At 39.2% G+C, this 12,760-nt stretch overlaps 3 protein-coding genes across 3 annotated transcripts in view; all 3 read left to right on the top strand.

The window, feature by feature from the left end:
- LOC131779139 (fibrillin-2) overlaps window positions 1–4,777 on the top strand; it is a 37,283-nt gene extending 32,506 nt beyond the window's left edge. Inside the window, exons 62-69 of the mRNA XM_059095677.2 lie at window positions 325–444; window positions 728–850; window positions 1,069–1,185; window positions 1,623–1,748; window positions 2,136–2,252; window positions 2,518–2,640; window positions 3,145–3,253; window positions 3,476–4,777. Of these exons, the coding sequence (XP_058951660.2) occupies window positions 325–444; window positions 728–850; window positions 1,069–1,185; window positions 1,623–1,748; window positions 2,136–2,252; window positions 2,518–2,640; window positions 3,145–3,253; window positions 3,476–4,253 (1,613 nt within the window). The 3' untranslated portion in view covers window positions 4,254–4,777. The remainder of the gene's footprint in view (window positions 1–324; window positions 445–727; window positions 851–1,068; window positions 1,186–1,622; window positions 1,749–2,135; window positions 2,253–2,517; window positions 2,641–3,144; window positions 3,254–3,475) is intronic.
- Window positions 4,778–4,923: 146 nt separating this feature from the next.
- LOC131779137 (neuropeptide FF receptor 1-like) lies at window positions 4,924–6,855 on the top strand. The gene has a single exon (XM_059095675.2). The coding sequence runs from the start codon at window positions 5,374–5,376 to the stop codon at window positions 6,499–6,501; it is 1,128 nt and encodes a 375-aa protein (XP_058951658.2). The 5' UTR covers window positions 4,924–5,373; the 3' UTR covers window positions 6,502–6,855.
- Window positions 6,856–10,814: 3,959 nt separating this feature from the next.
- On the top strand, window positions 10,815–12,743 carry LOC131779127 (galanin receptor type 1-like). Its single transcript, XM_059095664.2, has one exon. The coding sequence runs from the start codon at window positions 11,000–11,002 to the stop codon at window positions 12,341–12,343; it is 1,344 nt and encodes a 447-aa protein (XP_058951647.2). The 5' UTR covers window positions 10,815–10,999; the 3' UTR covers window positions 12,344–12,743.
- The last annotated feature ends 17 nt before the right edge of the window (window positions 12,744–12,760 follow it).

Here is a 12,760-nt window from a genome sequence, read left to right as displayed (position 1 = left end):
TACAATATTTTTTTGGCTGCGTATAGCAGCGTAGAGAGTTTCTGAAGCAGACGTTCCTCCGATGGAGGGCAAACGCTCGAAACGTCAGGTTTAGAAACTCTCCACGAAGGCAAATTTACATTATCAACTCAGTTGATGGAATCAAATTATCTCGTAAACCACGCAGCGACGCAGCACCACAGTTTCTTTGAGAGCTCACTCCCTTTGCGCGCAGAAGCATTTGTTAACAAGTAACAAGTCAAGATGTAAAAAATTTGTGTATGCATTCGAACTTCGAATGATACGTTGATTAAACTCGTTTCATTTCAAATTATCATTTCATAGATTTATGTGAGATGATCCCAGGCCTTTGTCAGAATGGGAAGTGTATGAATATTCGTGGGGGATACCGCTGTATGTGTAACGTGGGCTACAAACTAACCATGGATGCGAAGCGATGCTTAGGTAAGGGAAAGGTCGTTTTCATGTTCTATCACTTGCCTTACTTTCCGGTGAAAAGTAAAATGTGAAGTGTGAAATGTGTAGTGTGAGGTGCAAAGTGTGAAATGTGAAATGTAAAGTGTGAGATTCTGTAATTTTTGTATGGATCGTGACCTCTCTTCCGTGTTAGCTGTCACTATTACCATAATTACCTCATTTTAAATTTTTATACGAGTTTTGGTAACAAATTCTTTGAGTGTTCGGCTATGTTTCATCGATTTAAGTGTTATCGTGTTTCAATCAACAGATATCGATGAGTGCGCTAAAGATTCCAGTATTTGTCAGTTTACTTGCGCAAACACTGATGGTTCTTACAAATGTAGCTGTCCCATTGGGTATGTGCTGCGAGCCGACCAGAAAACATGTACAGGTCAGTGAAACAAACCTAGCTCATGTAGATGTACCTAACCTGTCACGGTAAGGTGGTGAGTTAGAAATTTTATCCACCTAAAATCTAAATCGTAGTTTAGAAAAAATTGTTAAACGTGTAAAACGTGTTACCAAAGAAAAGAGGTTTATATCAGGTGCATGTAGAGCACGTTCTGGAGATTTTAGAGTTCTAATTTTCGTCCTTTTTTTTCCCATCAGATGAAGACGAATGTACTACGGATCGACATAACTGTCAGCACAACTGTATCAATGTCCCCGGCAGCTTCCGCTGTGGCTGTCCTGATGGATTCATGAAAAATGGAATTACGTGTGTTGGTGAGTCAAATATGTTGAGATGTATCCTGTTCCGTTTGTATTGTTACCCACTCTTACCTCGCTGGTGCACAGACATCTGTCAACTAAAATAATAATAATGATAATAACAAAAAACGGGCGCGTAATGGAGGATGGGAATTTTTGTCTTAAGTCACTTAGCATAGCAGAGCGTTGTGATTGCTGATAAGCAAACCATATATATGGGATCCAGTATTCAATTTTCCACCCATCACTGGACGTCTTTGTGTTTAGTTCTTCAAGTTCTCAACAATCTGTAAATAGCTACCTCTCACCAATTGGGATTTCAAGATTTATCTGTTATATTTAGAAACCCAAGGGGGTGGGGGGGGGGGGGGAAAGGACAGAGGAATAGGGTGTGTTTAGTACCCCGTGGTACGCAAAAACGTGAAGTTTACCTTTGGCATTTTTTTTTTTAGACAAAGACGAATGTATGACAGATAACAACATCTGTGGATTTGGAAGGTGTGAGAACTTGCCGGGATCTTACAGATGCGTGTGTAATCGTGGTTATACATATGACGATAAGACCAAGAAATGCGTTGGTACGAAAAACAGTGATTATTACTTTGTTGAGGTTACGGTCGTCTTAGAAAACCGATTTATTTTGGATTAGGTGATTTAATGGCGAATAAAAGCGCTTTGGCTGTAGCATAAACGAGAAATGCTGCACCAGAATAAGTCCTGTGCAATATGTGAGGAATTTTGAGACCATTCCATGGCCAGTCAAAGTGTTTATCTACCGAAGTCTTATGATGCATGATAGAAGTCTCAAATTTAATCAATTTTTACTCTAATCGTCGTGAATTGACTTGGTGCTGCCGTAATTGCCCTTTCAGAAATAGTCAGCTGCTGAAAATACGTTCCCTCGAAGTTTGAATACAAAAGTCGACATTTATGTTACTAAAATTTATCATATTTTTTTTGTTCAGGAAATAACAGATGTACTGGAAATGCGTGTCAATATGGTTGCTTCAACCTCGGGGGCGGATATCGATGTGGATGTCCCCCCGGATACACGCAGGATTTTTACTTCAACCAGTGTGTTGGTAAGTTTAATCATCTTTCGCCATAAAAAAATGGCGATAAACCTCGTTTGCTTTTACGAAGAACAATGAAACAGATCGACAGTTATCTCTTGTTACATTTTTTTTTCTTTTCCTTCTCTGCTTTCTTTGCCTCTATTTTTCGCACTGAAACGAGGACGTAATTCCTATAATACTAAAGAATCCACTATTCCCTTCACATTGTGCGACACTGCAGGCTCTTATGTCCAGTGGCGTTACTTATTTCTGAAAATATTTTTTGTCGCAGATATCAACGAGTGTCGGAGCAGACTTACTTGTGGACAGGCGCAGTGTAGGAATACATTAGGAGCGTATTACTGTACATGTCATCACGGATATGTGCTTAATCCAGATGGTCGATCGTGCCAAGGTAAGGCAAATGTTCGTCCCTAGCGCTATCATGGCATTTTAAGCTGCCATTAACTTCCTTTTTATCAGCGTTGTTGAAACGTTGTTGCTAATCAGACGGGCTGAGCAGCCGTTCCTTCTTTCATGGTGGATATCCAAATGGGGAAAAATACATTACATTAGTTTTGAATAACAAATAAAGGCAGTCTTCACTCTTGGTTCATATTAGAACCAAAGCGTTATTTTAGGTTGTAGTTTTGAGTGCGATATCAAACCAGTCTGAAACGCACTTAAGATTGTTAACGCATGGTCCCAAGAATTTGTCGGTCCACCTATCTACATTCCTTTTCGTAAACAAATTTTGGTATTTCTGACCTAAAGTAATTTTCGTGCTCCTGACTAAATATCAAAAGAATTTGTTCGTTAAGTATGTTATAGCCTCTCCTGCATGGATAATTCCTTTCTTTCTTGTTTGCTTCATCATTATTCATAAAAGTTTAAAATTAAAGATCTTTTTTCCTTTCAGATATGAACGAGTGTGCCCTGGGACTGAGCCCTTGTAGCTTTGGATGCGACAACAAGCAAGGTGGATTCAGCTGCCGCTGCCCACATAGTTATCAACCTATAGGGGGAGGGTGAGTACTCTATTCATTATCATGTGGGGGAGGGGTATGAAAAACGTAAATGTGTCGTTTTCTGTTATGAAAAAAAAAATCAGTTCTCACCTTGTCGTGCCTTCATTTTGGAAACCTGGGAAAAACTTCAGTTTTGTTCGGGCTGCCTCAATTGTGCATTTTTTGCAAATATTGTAAAGGTTAAAACCAAATTCTTAAATCTTCCCTTCTGTTTGTTTCCAGACACTGCTTGTCGCCCTATGGAGAAGCCTGTTACGAGTGTGCGCTGTCCAAAGGGGACGACGAAGACAAAGGTGTGCCTCTTGTGGAGCGAAACCAAACCGGCAGTCAGACTCAGTCTTCCGCACCATATCATGTTGTACCAGCAAGCAGCGGAAGCTATGGACAGCACCTCCCTTATGGTAGAAACCAAGGTTATGGTCAACATCAACTAGGACAGCGTCAAATCCAATTTGGTGGTCAGGCACAAACTTACAATCAACAAAACTATGGCCAACAAAATTGGCAAGCGGCACCACCGAATAACGGCTTTCAATTTTCGTACACACCTTCAGGGAAGCAGAGGAAACGACGATCCATTGGGCATCGAATGGAAAAATTCACCTTACAAATTCCCACCAACATCAGCTCAGCTAAGCCGATCCTAACGCTAGTGCCAGTACTCGCGGAATTAAACGGAACCTTCAAATATGTCATTGTTCATGGAAACACGAGCTTGTTTAAAGTGGAACAACGCAAAGGAGTCTCGTTTCTTTTTGTTAAAACACCGTTCCATCGAAAAGGCGTCTTCCGTGTGTGGATTAAAGGTGCCATGCACGAGAAAGTTACAAAGGAAATGGTTTCCAAGGAGACGGGGACGATGGCAACGAATGGACAAGAAACAAGAAAGCGCAATGAGAACAAACTTGGAAAAGAAAACGGAACTAAGAAACAACGACACACGCTGGGATATCACGAAGCCAAAAGGTTTTCACTTCGTCTTACCATCAAGGCCGTATAGACACATTACACTGCTTAGGCCTTTTTTGATTTTTAGTTTCTTTCTTTTGTTGATAATGTGTTTTATTTTGTAAAAAGATATTGGCCATGCATTTTTTTATGTTCCAAGTTATTTCTAAAGTCCATCTTGCGCTGTAAAGAGACACATTTTCTGCGTGGTATAGACAACAACCGTAAAATTAAAAGCTTTGAAGAAGTATTTAAGATTATAAACTGCGGAGGTGTTATTGCATGATATCCTGTTTATTTTAAGTTACCCTCCATACGGCTGCTTCATATATGAAGGGAATTTGCATTTTCAAGATCATTATTTTGTCAACACCTGTTTGCTAAATATTTTACCCATCGAAATTGTGCGGAAAAGGTATGTGTCTGGGAATTAAAAGCTTGCGATTTCACTTCACGAACAAATTATGATAAAAGGAAAATACACTTTGCCTAGTTATTTTTCAGTGAATAAAACAAACGACAAATATTCCGCAATTTACTAAAATTACTAAAACGCCTCGTATTTCCATATCTTATTAAAAATACACGTCAGTCGTTGTTAACAGTGCACTGAAATTCATTCATCAAAAGAATTAACTTTGACATTAATTAGCAGGTGTGGGTAGTTTTATTAATCTATATTATCATAAGCACTTCCTACGCTTCAGAGGATTCTCAATTCATTAGCCTGTTGTATCCACGGTTTCCATAAGTTACATCTTTGTCTTTTTACAGATAAGGCGAAATAGTTAGAAGAATAACAAGGGCGGGTCGTTGTTGAGGCAAGTTTTGATCCAGAATCGAACCATCCAGTCGTAAGGCAAGACAACTACATCGGCAAACGACGACTTCTAAAGCATTTCTCTCGGCCGGTGTTTTTCAATCAATAGTTTTAAACCCGACCTCTTAAATGGAATACAAACAGCCTTTTAAACTTTAAACTTTAAACTTTAAGCGAATTTTTGTTCTGCATAAAACATTCTTCAGATCAGGACGTAGTGGCGGTTTAGAGTCTTTTTCAACCACAGGCCTCAAGAACAAGAAAAAACCTGTCTGACGGAATTATCGGAAAACTGTGTGGAGAACTGTCTTAATCCTCTTAGCAGTAGTAGCAGTAGCCCTCCTCAGAGAAAATGCCTACCACTGCATTCTTGGATCAGTATTCTCCCGAGGCGGACAACTCTTCAAGCTTTAACGAAATTACGGAAGAAACGACAAATTTGAATACAGCTGAACGAAACAGTAAGGCCGTGTTCTACTGTTGCTTGTTCCTTCTCGGCTCCTTAGGAAATACAATGGTTATTTTGGTATTGAAAGGAAAGCGAAAACGAACCATTAATGATTATTTTATTTTAAACTTGGCAGTAGCAGACTTAACTTTCTTGTGGCTGTCACTTCCTTTCTATACGTACGACCTTTTTCAGCCGTTTAACAAGAATTTATTGTATTGTAAACTAATTTGGCCGATGATGTCAGTTACCTCATCAGTCAGTGTTTTCACCTTAACGTCCATGGCAGTCGAACGGTGTCGAGGAATCACAAACCCTTTGCAACCGCGGATCAAGCCGCAAGCCACATTGATATGGATTTTCCTTATCTGGATCTTTGCCTTCTTTACTTTTGTTCCGTTGATGATCGTGGCGCGGTCGGAAGGTGTGCTCTGTGCGGAAAATTGGCCGAAGAACTACTATCATCAAGCGTACACTGCTGTTTTATTCGCTCTTCAATATGGCATCCCCTTGTTTGTAATCGCCACAGCATACTTTAGAATCGCTATTTTTCTTATCAGATCTCGGTTACCGATGCTAACAACGATCAACTCTAAGGGGGAGGTTATCAGGCACAAAACGAGAAGCGAAAATGTTCAGATAATCCGGACACTGGCTGTTATTGTGATTTTGTTCATGGCCTGCATGTTTCCCAATCAAATCGCTTGGATGCTGTTTGATTTTGGCGGTGCCTCGCACAAGAAGCTGTCCGACGCATTTTGGACCTGCGCAGAGGGGTTCATGTTTTTACACGCTTGTATAAACCCAATAGTGTACGGTTCTCTTACTCGGCAGTTTTGTCGAGGATACATCCGATTCTTCCGACACATTTTCTGCTTCTGCAAAGTGAACGTCGATTACCCAATTGGTGTTTCTCACAACCAGACAGAAGACAGAGATTTGCGTCCAAAGCGAAAAGTCGGAGTACTTCATGGTTTTCCTAAACTCAGTGAAAACTCGATGATCAGTGGCTGTCAGGAAACAAAACTATAATATTTAGCTTGGATTGTAAGCGAACTGCCTTTAAAATCAAAGTGCTCTGTGAGCAAACTCGTGAATTGACACATGATCTTTTGGATTATGTTTAATGTTATCTAGTTTAGGGAATTTTGTGGTTGATTATCATATCTAGAGTACGAGCAGTAGTTCAGTGTTCGCAGCAAAGAAACAAAGTAAAGTTGGGATAAGAAGGCATTACAATTGAAATGATCATGCTATTACATTTGACAAGGGTGGATGATGTCATGTGTTTTAAACGTATATCATTTTTGTTTCTGGTTCAAAAGAAAAGGTTGGAAGTAAATGTGGGTGAAAAGTGAAATTTACTGTCTATCATTGTAAATATTAGAAAACCAAGGCAATACTGTTTTAATGGAAACATTTACGATTCCCTCTTTATCAAATGAGACAAACGGGAACGAGTTTTGAGTGATATAACTAAGCCAAGACTGCCACCGTCATTTTGGATCTCCGCCTGGGTAGATTTTAGTCACGTGCTAGGCAACGTATGATCAAGAACAAGATAAAATTTCATTTCAGGCCTATTTATCAATTTTGTGGTGTATAACTTTCGCATTTTAGTACGTAATATTTATTTTGAATCTTCAAATTGTCTTGAAACTTAAAAGAAAATTGTTCTTTAAAAATTCACTGAAAATTGGCAGCTAAAATTGTTTGTTTAGGTGTTATTTGATTTTCGTAATAACTTATAATTTCGTCAGTCGCCGGCATCTTTTATTGCTTCACACAGGAAAAACACACGATACGAAACGTAATGATCGATTTTGTCCTCAATCCCACGCCATAACAGAAAAAGCTTTTGAACATCTGTAAACTTCGAACGCTTCGCAGTAAGTGATATTTTCAATGAATCTTCGGATTGTTTTCAAGTTCAAGGATTGTAAATTACAATTTTATGAAAAACGAAGGTTGTTCTGTTATTTCAGTGTGAATCCTTGCATGCCTGCCAGTCGCTGGCGCCGCTTGTTGAAACTAAAACGAAAAAAAATACAAACTCTTTTAAGATTATCATTGGCATCTTTTTCACCCCAACACCATTCTTAGCAACAAAAGTCGCCATTTCGTTTGTTTATTGCTTGCCAAAAACTATCAAATGCACTCAAAAGCCTAAAATCGAAAAAAAGTTTACAGGAATCGATCGAGCGAGCGAGCGAATGCCATTCTCACATCGTATCTACAACTCGCACTTGCGCATGCGCGCAATTCACGAGTTAAAAATGAAGTATATTTTGAATTAAGCGTATTACAATAAACGAATGTAAAGGAGTCTTTCAACAAGCTCGTGGTTTTAAAAAAGTAGGGAACCAATAAACTTCGAGAGTTTCTTTTCCATAAGGAAACATTGAATACTTTGTTAGCGGAAAGAAAAAAGAGAAAATTTAATGGAGTTATGCGATGCCTTGATTTTCTTGGGACATCGATCGCGAGAGATCCGAGAATCACCTTTCAATACATGCTAGCTCTAGATATGAGCACCACCGTCAGAGTCATAAGAAACGAGACTGGTGTTTTTTTTTTTTCTTTCCCTATTTCAATAAAAATGAAACGCTTCTTTCCCCTCGGTCTTTCGATTTGTTCTCTGAATGTGCATGTGACGATGAAATAGAACCTTTGTTCAAACTCGGAATTCAAAATGCTCAGTCAGTGTTTCTGATTTGATTATGCCCCAGCTCAATTAAAGCATACAAGGTAAGATCGGACACCTGGGATATAAACATCTTGACTCACAAAAACCCCTTAAATGAAGATATGTTGCATTTAGTGTTTGGTAAATTAAGTTCCTAGGCTAAATAACGAACAACTACACTTTTTTCACGACTATCTCAAAATTGAGTTCTCCTCAAGACTTCAAATTTTATAAAAATAAATTGGTATTAGCTCCTATCACTTGCATCAAAAAACGTCTGGAAGTACGAAAAGCTTAGTTCTCAATAAATCTCAACCGATGTTGGGTTAATTTCAGGTTATGATGATCCAAACAGTTAAAGTTTAAAGCACAAAAACCGAAAGTTTCAAATGAGTCTAAATCATTCGTATCCCTATCATTTTTTTCAAATGACACCCCATGATTGAGTCTTGGGTTTTATGTCAAGGATATCGCGCCAATAATTCGTCACGAACACTTGGTCCGGAATCAAGCTCTTCTCGCCTACAAATTTAACAAACCATCCATCAGTTACGATGAGTGTGATGCTTCCAAACTCAACACCTGGCTGCGGAAGGTGCTCGCCCCAGTGCAGGCGGGTTTCAGGGATTTTCAGCAGAATATTCCACAATTACGAGAAGAATGTCTTGGGATACGCCTTGTTGTACGTCCACCAGTAGGGATCGTCTCGCACCATGTCTTGTTGGTATGATATGCTCAGCCAGAATGGAGAGCTCTTAGTGCCGTAGATCTCAATGGCAAAGTTGTTAGCCGCTTTTTGATTCTTCGAGAACAGCTTTTGTTTGGAGCTTCCACACCATGTTTGACATTGGTCAATTGGAACCCAGATCTCTGTAAATTCCACCCTGATGATAGAGTCCACCTGGACCTCGTTGTCCATGGACAGATCATGAAACCAATGAATAAAGGGGGTAAGTTCTAAAGAAATTGTAGTGCTGTGTCGGTTGAAGAGTATCACTATTAATAGGTAATAAACAATATGGACAATGGGCTGAGATGCAAGGGTCTGATTGAAGAATCTCAATTTTACACAAATCCTATACACTTTTTTTATTATGAGCAGAAATTCATGACGTCAAACTCTTGATGCGCAGATGGAGTTAAAATTAAGGTGAAGCAGGTAACACACCTGGGGGATATGGTCGCCAACGGAAATTTCCAATATCTGACATGCCAAATACCGGCGATTTTTTTTCGCCATTCGTAGCGATTGGCGAAAATCACGATCGCTGCACTATTTTTCCATCAAACAAAAAAAAAATCATCCTAAAACCTTCAGTGAACCTATGTGACAATAATAACTAATGAAAGCGTTTTCAAAGTATTATGCTGTACAGAACGTCGGAAAAGCGTGTAGCTGTAGAATAATCAAGAGCAGATATCTACGCCTTTGTCACGCGCTCCTTTACAACTCCTTGATCCACCGACTTGCAAAGACTTGATCTAGGGGTTTTTCCTAGCCTGTGCGCTTAAAATCCATGATTTCTTCCCTATAATGTAAATTTCCTTTTTTAATTACAGTTATAAATGAATTTCTGTGTATGACATGGAAATATTGTATGTTGAGCTCGACTCTGATGTCTCAGTGTTTAGACTCCAGAAATTAGCTTAACATTTGCGTCAATCTTTGCAAACACCAGATTTAAACTCATCCGGCAAAAGTGACTTAAATTCAATACACGTCATGGAAATTTGAGCGAAATGTAAATTCCTATCCGAGACAAAAACGTAAAAGCTACCCTTTTCTTTTCCTCTCAATTAATCTACACTATTTTTACAAGTAATGGGTTTACGAGCTCCCTTTTTTGACGAAAACGGAAATTAGCGAAATGACAAAACAAAAGTCAGAAAACTTCCTTAGTCAAATGGAAATATTATAGGCGTTTGTAAATACAGAAACATCTCCTGTATTCAAACCAACCAGCTTATTTTGTGGCCACTTCTCTATGACTTTCAGAGTAAAATGTTATGATTGGAATTATACTTGGCTCAATTTCAAAGTTTTATTTGTAATTCATTTGCCTCAATTTTTGAAAATTTTTTTTCATCTACCTTACTAATTACTGTTCTTTGTATTTCCGCAGCATAAGATCCTTTTTAGGTAAAAGGAAACTTTTATGTCAAAATTTAAATGTATTAATCAACCTTCAGGAAGTTCAGTTAAAATCTACCTGTCAGTATTACTTAACCATCGACCTTTCATTTGCTACAGTTCTTTGTAAACATGACAACTATCATTTACCGGAGAAAATATTCTAAGATTACTTCGAGAGTATTAAGGTGGTTTTATTTATTTTTGTTCTCATCAGCACTTCGGAATCCCCCGCTTCAGATGATTTCTCAGTTCATTGGTCTCCTGCATCCATAGAGACTTTCACGTACGACTTACATCGTTGTCTTTTCAAAGATGAGGCTTAAAATGATAAGTTGGCTATCAAGCTTTGGTCAACATTGCCGTACGTTTTGATCTATAGCCAAGCCTTTCAGTCCGACGTACGGCAAGCAAACTAAATTAGCGTGCGAAGAATTTCTATGCATTCGTTATGCTGGGCTTCTTAAATCAATAGTTTATCTCTGTAGCTTCCGTGGAGGGTAACAAATACTCTACAATACGAGGAACGTTTCCTTGCAGGAAAAATCCTTTAGATAACGACTTTGTCGTGATTTTGAGTCCTTTTTTTTTTTAACATAGCCTGGAAGCAGGTGTGGGTAAAAAAAGAAAAAAAATTCTTTAAATGAAGCATTAGAGGTCTGAGTAAGGAAACGTTTCAGTTCTTCAAGTCAAGCGAACCTCTTTGGGAGAATATGTCTCGCGTTGCATTCTTGGAACAGTATTATCCCGCGGCGAGTGAATCGATCGACAACTCTTCAAGCTTTAACGAAACTACGAAAGAAACGACAAATTTGAATACAGCTGAACGAAACAGTAAGGCCGTGTTCTACTGTTGCTTGTTCCTTCTCGGCTCCTTAGGAAATGCAATGGTCATTCTGGTATTGAAAAGAAAGCGAAAACGAACCATTAATGATTATTTCGTTTTAAACTTAGCAGTAGCAGACTTAACTTTCCTGTGGCTTTCGCTTCCTTTCTATACGTACGACCTTTTTCAGCCGTTTAACAAGAATTTATTGTACTGTAAACTAATTTGGCCAATGATGTCGGTTACTTTATCAGTCAGTGTTTTCACCTTAATGTCCATGGCAGTCGAACGGTGTCGAGGAATCACAAACCCTTTGCAACCGCGGATCAAGCTGCAAGCCACATTGATATGGATTTTCCTTATCTGGATCTTTGCCTTTGTCACGATTGTTCCGTTGATGATCGTGGCGCGGTCGGACGGTGTGTTATGTGCAGAAAATTGGCCGAAGAACTACTATCGTCAAGCTTACACTGTAGTCTTATGCATTCTTCAATATGGCATCCCTTTGTTTGTAATCGTCATAGCATACCTGAGAATCGCTTTTTGTCTTATCAGGTCTCGGTTACCGATGCTGACAACGATCAATGCTAAAGGCGAGGTAATCAGGCACAAAACGAGAAGCGAAAATGTCCAGATAATCCGGACACTGGCTGTTATTGTGATTTTGTTCATGGCCTGCATGCTTCCCAATCAAATCGCCTGGTTGTTGTTTGACTTTGGCGGTGACTCGTACAAGGAGCTGTCCGACGCATTTTGGACCTGCGCAGAAGCGCTAATATACCTACACGCATGCGTGAACTCGATTGTATACGGTTCTCTTACTCAACAGTTTCGTCGAGGATACGTCCGATTCTTCCGACACATTTTCTGCTTCGGTAAAACCAACGTCGATTACTCAACTGGTGTTACTGAAAATCACACAGGAGACAAACATTTGCGACCAAAGCGAAAAGCTGGCGTACTTTATGGCTCTCTTAAATTCAGAAAAATCAGTGAAAACACTAGAACGACACGCTTGATAGTGAATTCCTCTCCGATTATGTCCACAAGTGAAGAAAGTATCAATCAGTTAGCAAGCCCCTCGCCTGGCTCTTCCCCAGTCCCTGGTTCAGCCGGCATAGAGATGTTATTAAGAAGAACTCAGGCGAAGGAAACTCTGTTGAAATTGGCCTTTACTAACCTGGGTATGGACACGTCTGATGACGATAGTTGCCAGGAAACTAAGCTATAACCCATTTAGCTTTGACTCTAATCGAATTGTCCTATCTGTACGAGTTACAATTAATGCATTTATAGATGTCTTTCAAAAAGGTTGCGGTTTCTTTGAAAAGGCAAGCAATTCAGAGAGTTTCTTATCTACATGGATGAGGTCTTTGAATAATTAACTCGTGGAAAACAAACAATTTGAGTGGAGTTACGCCATGCCTTGATATCCTCGGAACGTTGATCAAGAGAGATCTGAGAGCCTACAAAGACCCCTTTCTTTTAATCAATGGTAGTACTAATTAACTGCACCGCCGCTTTTTAAAATGTCAAATATAGAGATACAGTTATTAGAAACGGGAATATAGTTTTTTTTGCTCTCACTTTTCAGTGAAGGGCACGGAAAGATATTTTTGATGAAACACGCCTTTGCCCACGATCACTT

This window comes from Pocillopora verrucosa, chromosome 4, assembly GCF_036669915.1.
Source record: "Pocillopora verrucosa isolate sample1 chromosome 4, ASM3666991v2, whole genome shotgun sequence".
NCBI lineage: Eukaryota > Metazoa > Cnidaria > Anthozoa > Scleractinia > Pocilloporidae > Pocillopora > Pocillopora verrucosa.
This window is presented reverse-complemented; position numbering and strand designations above follow the sequence as displayed.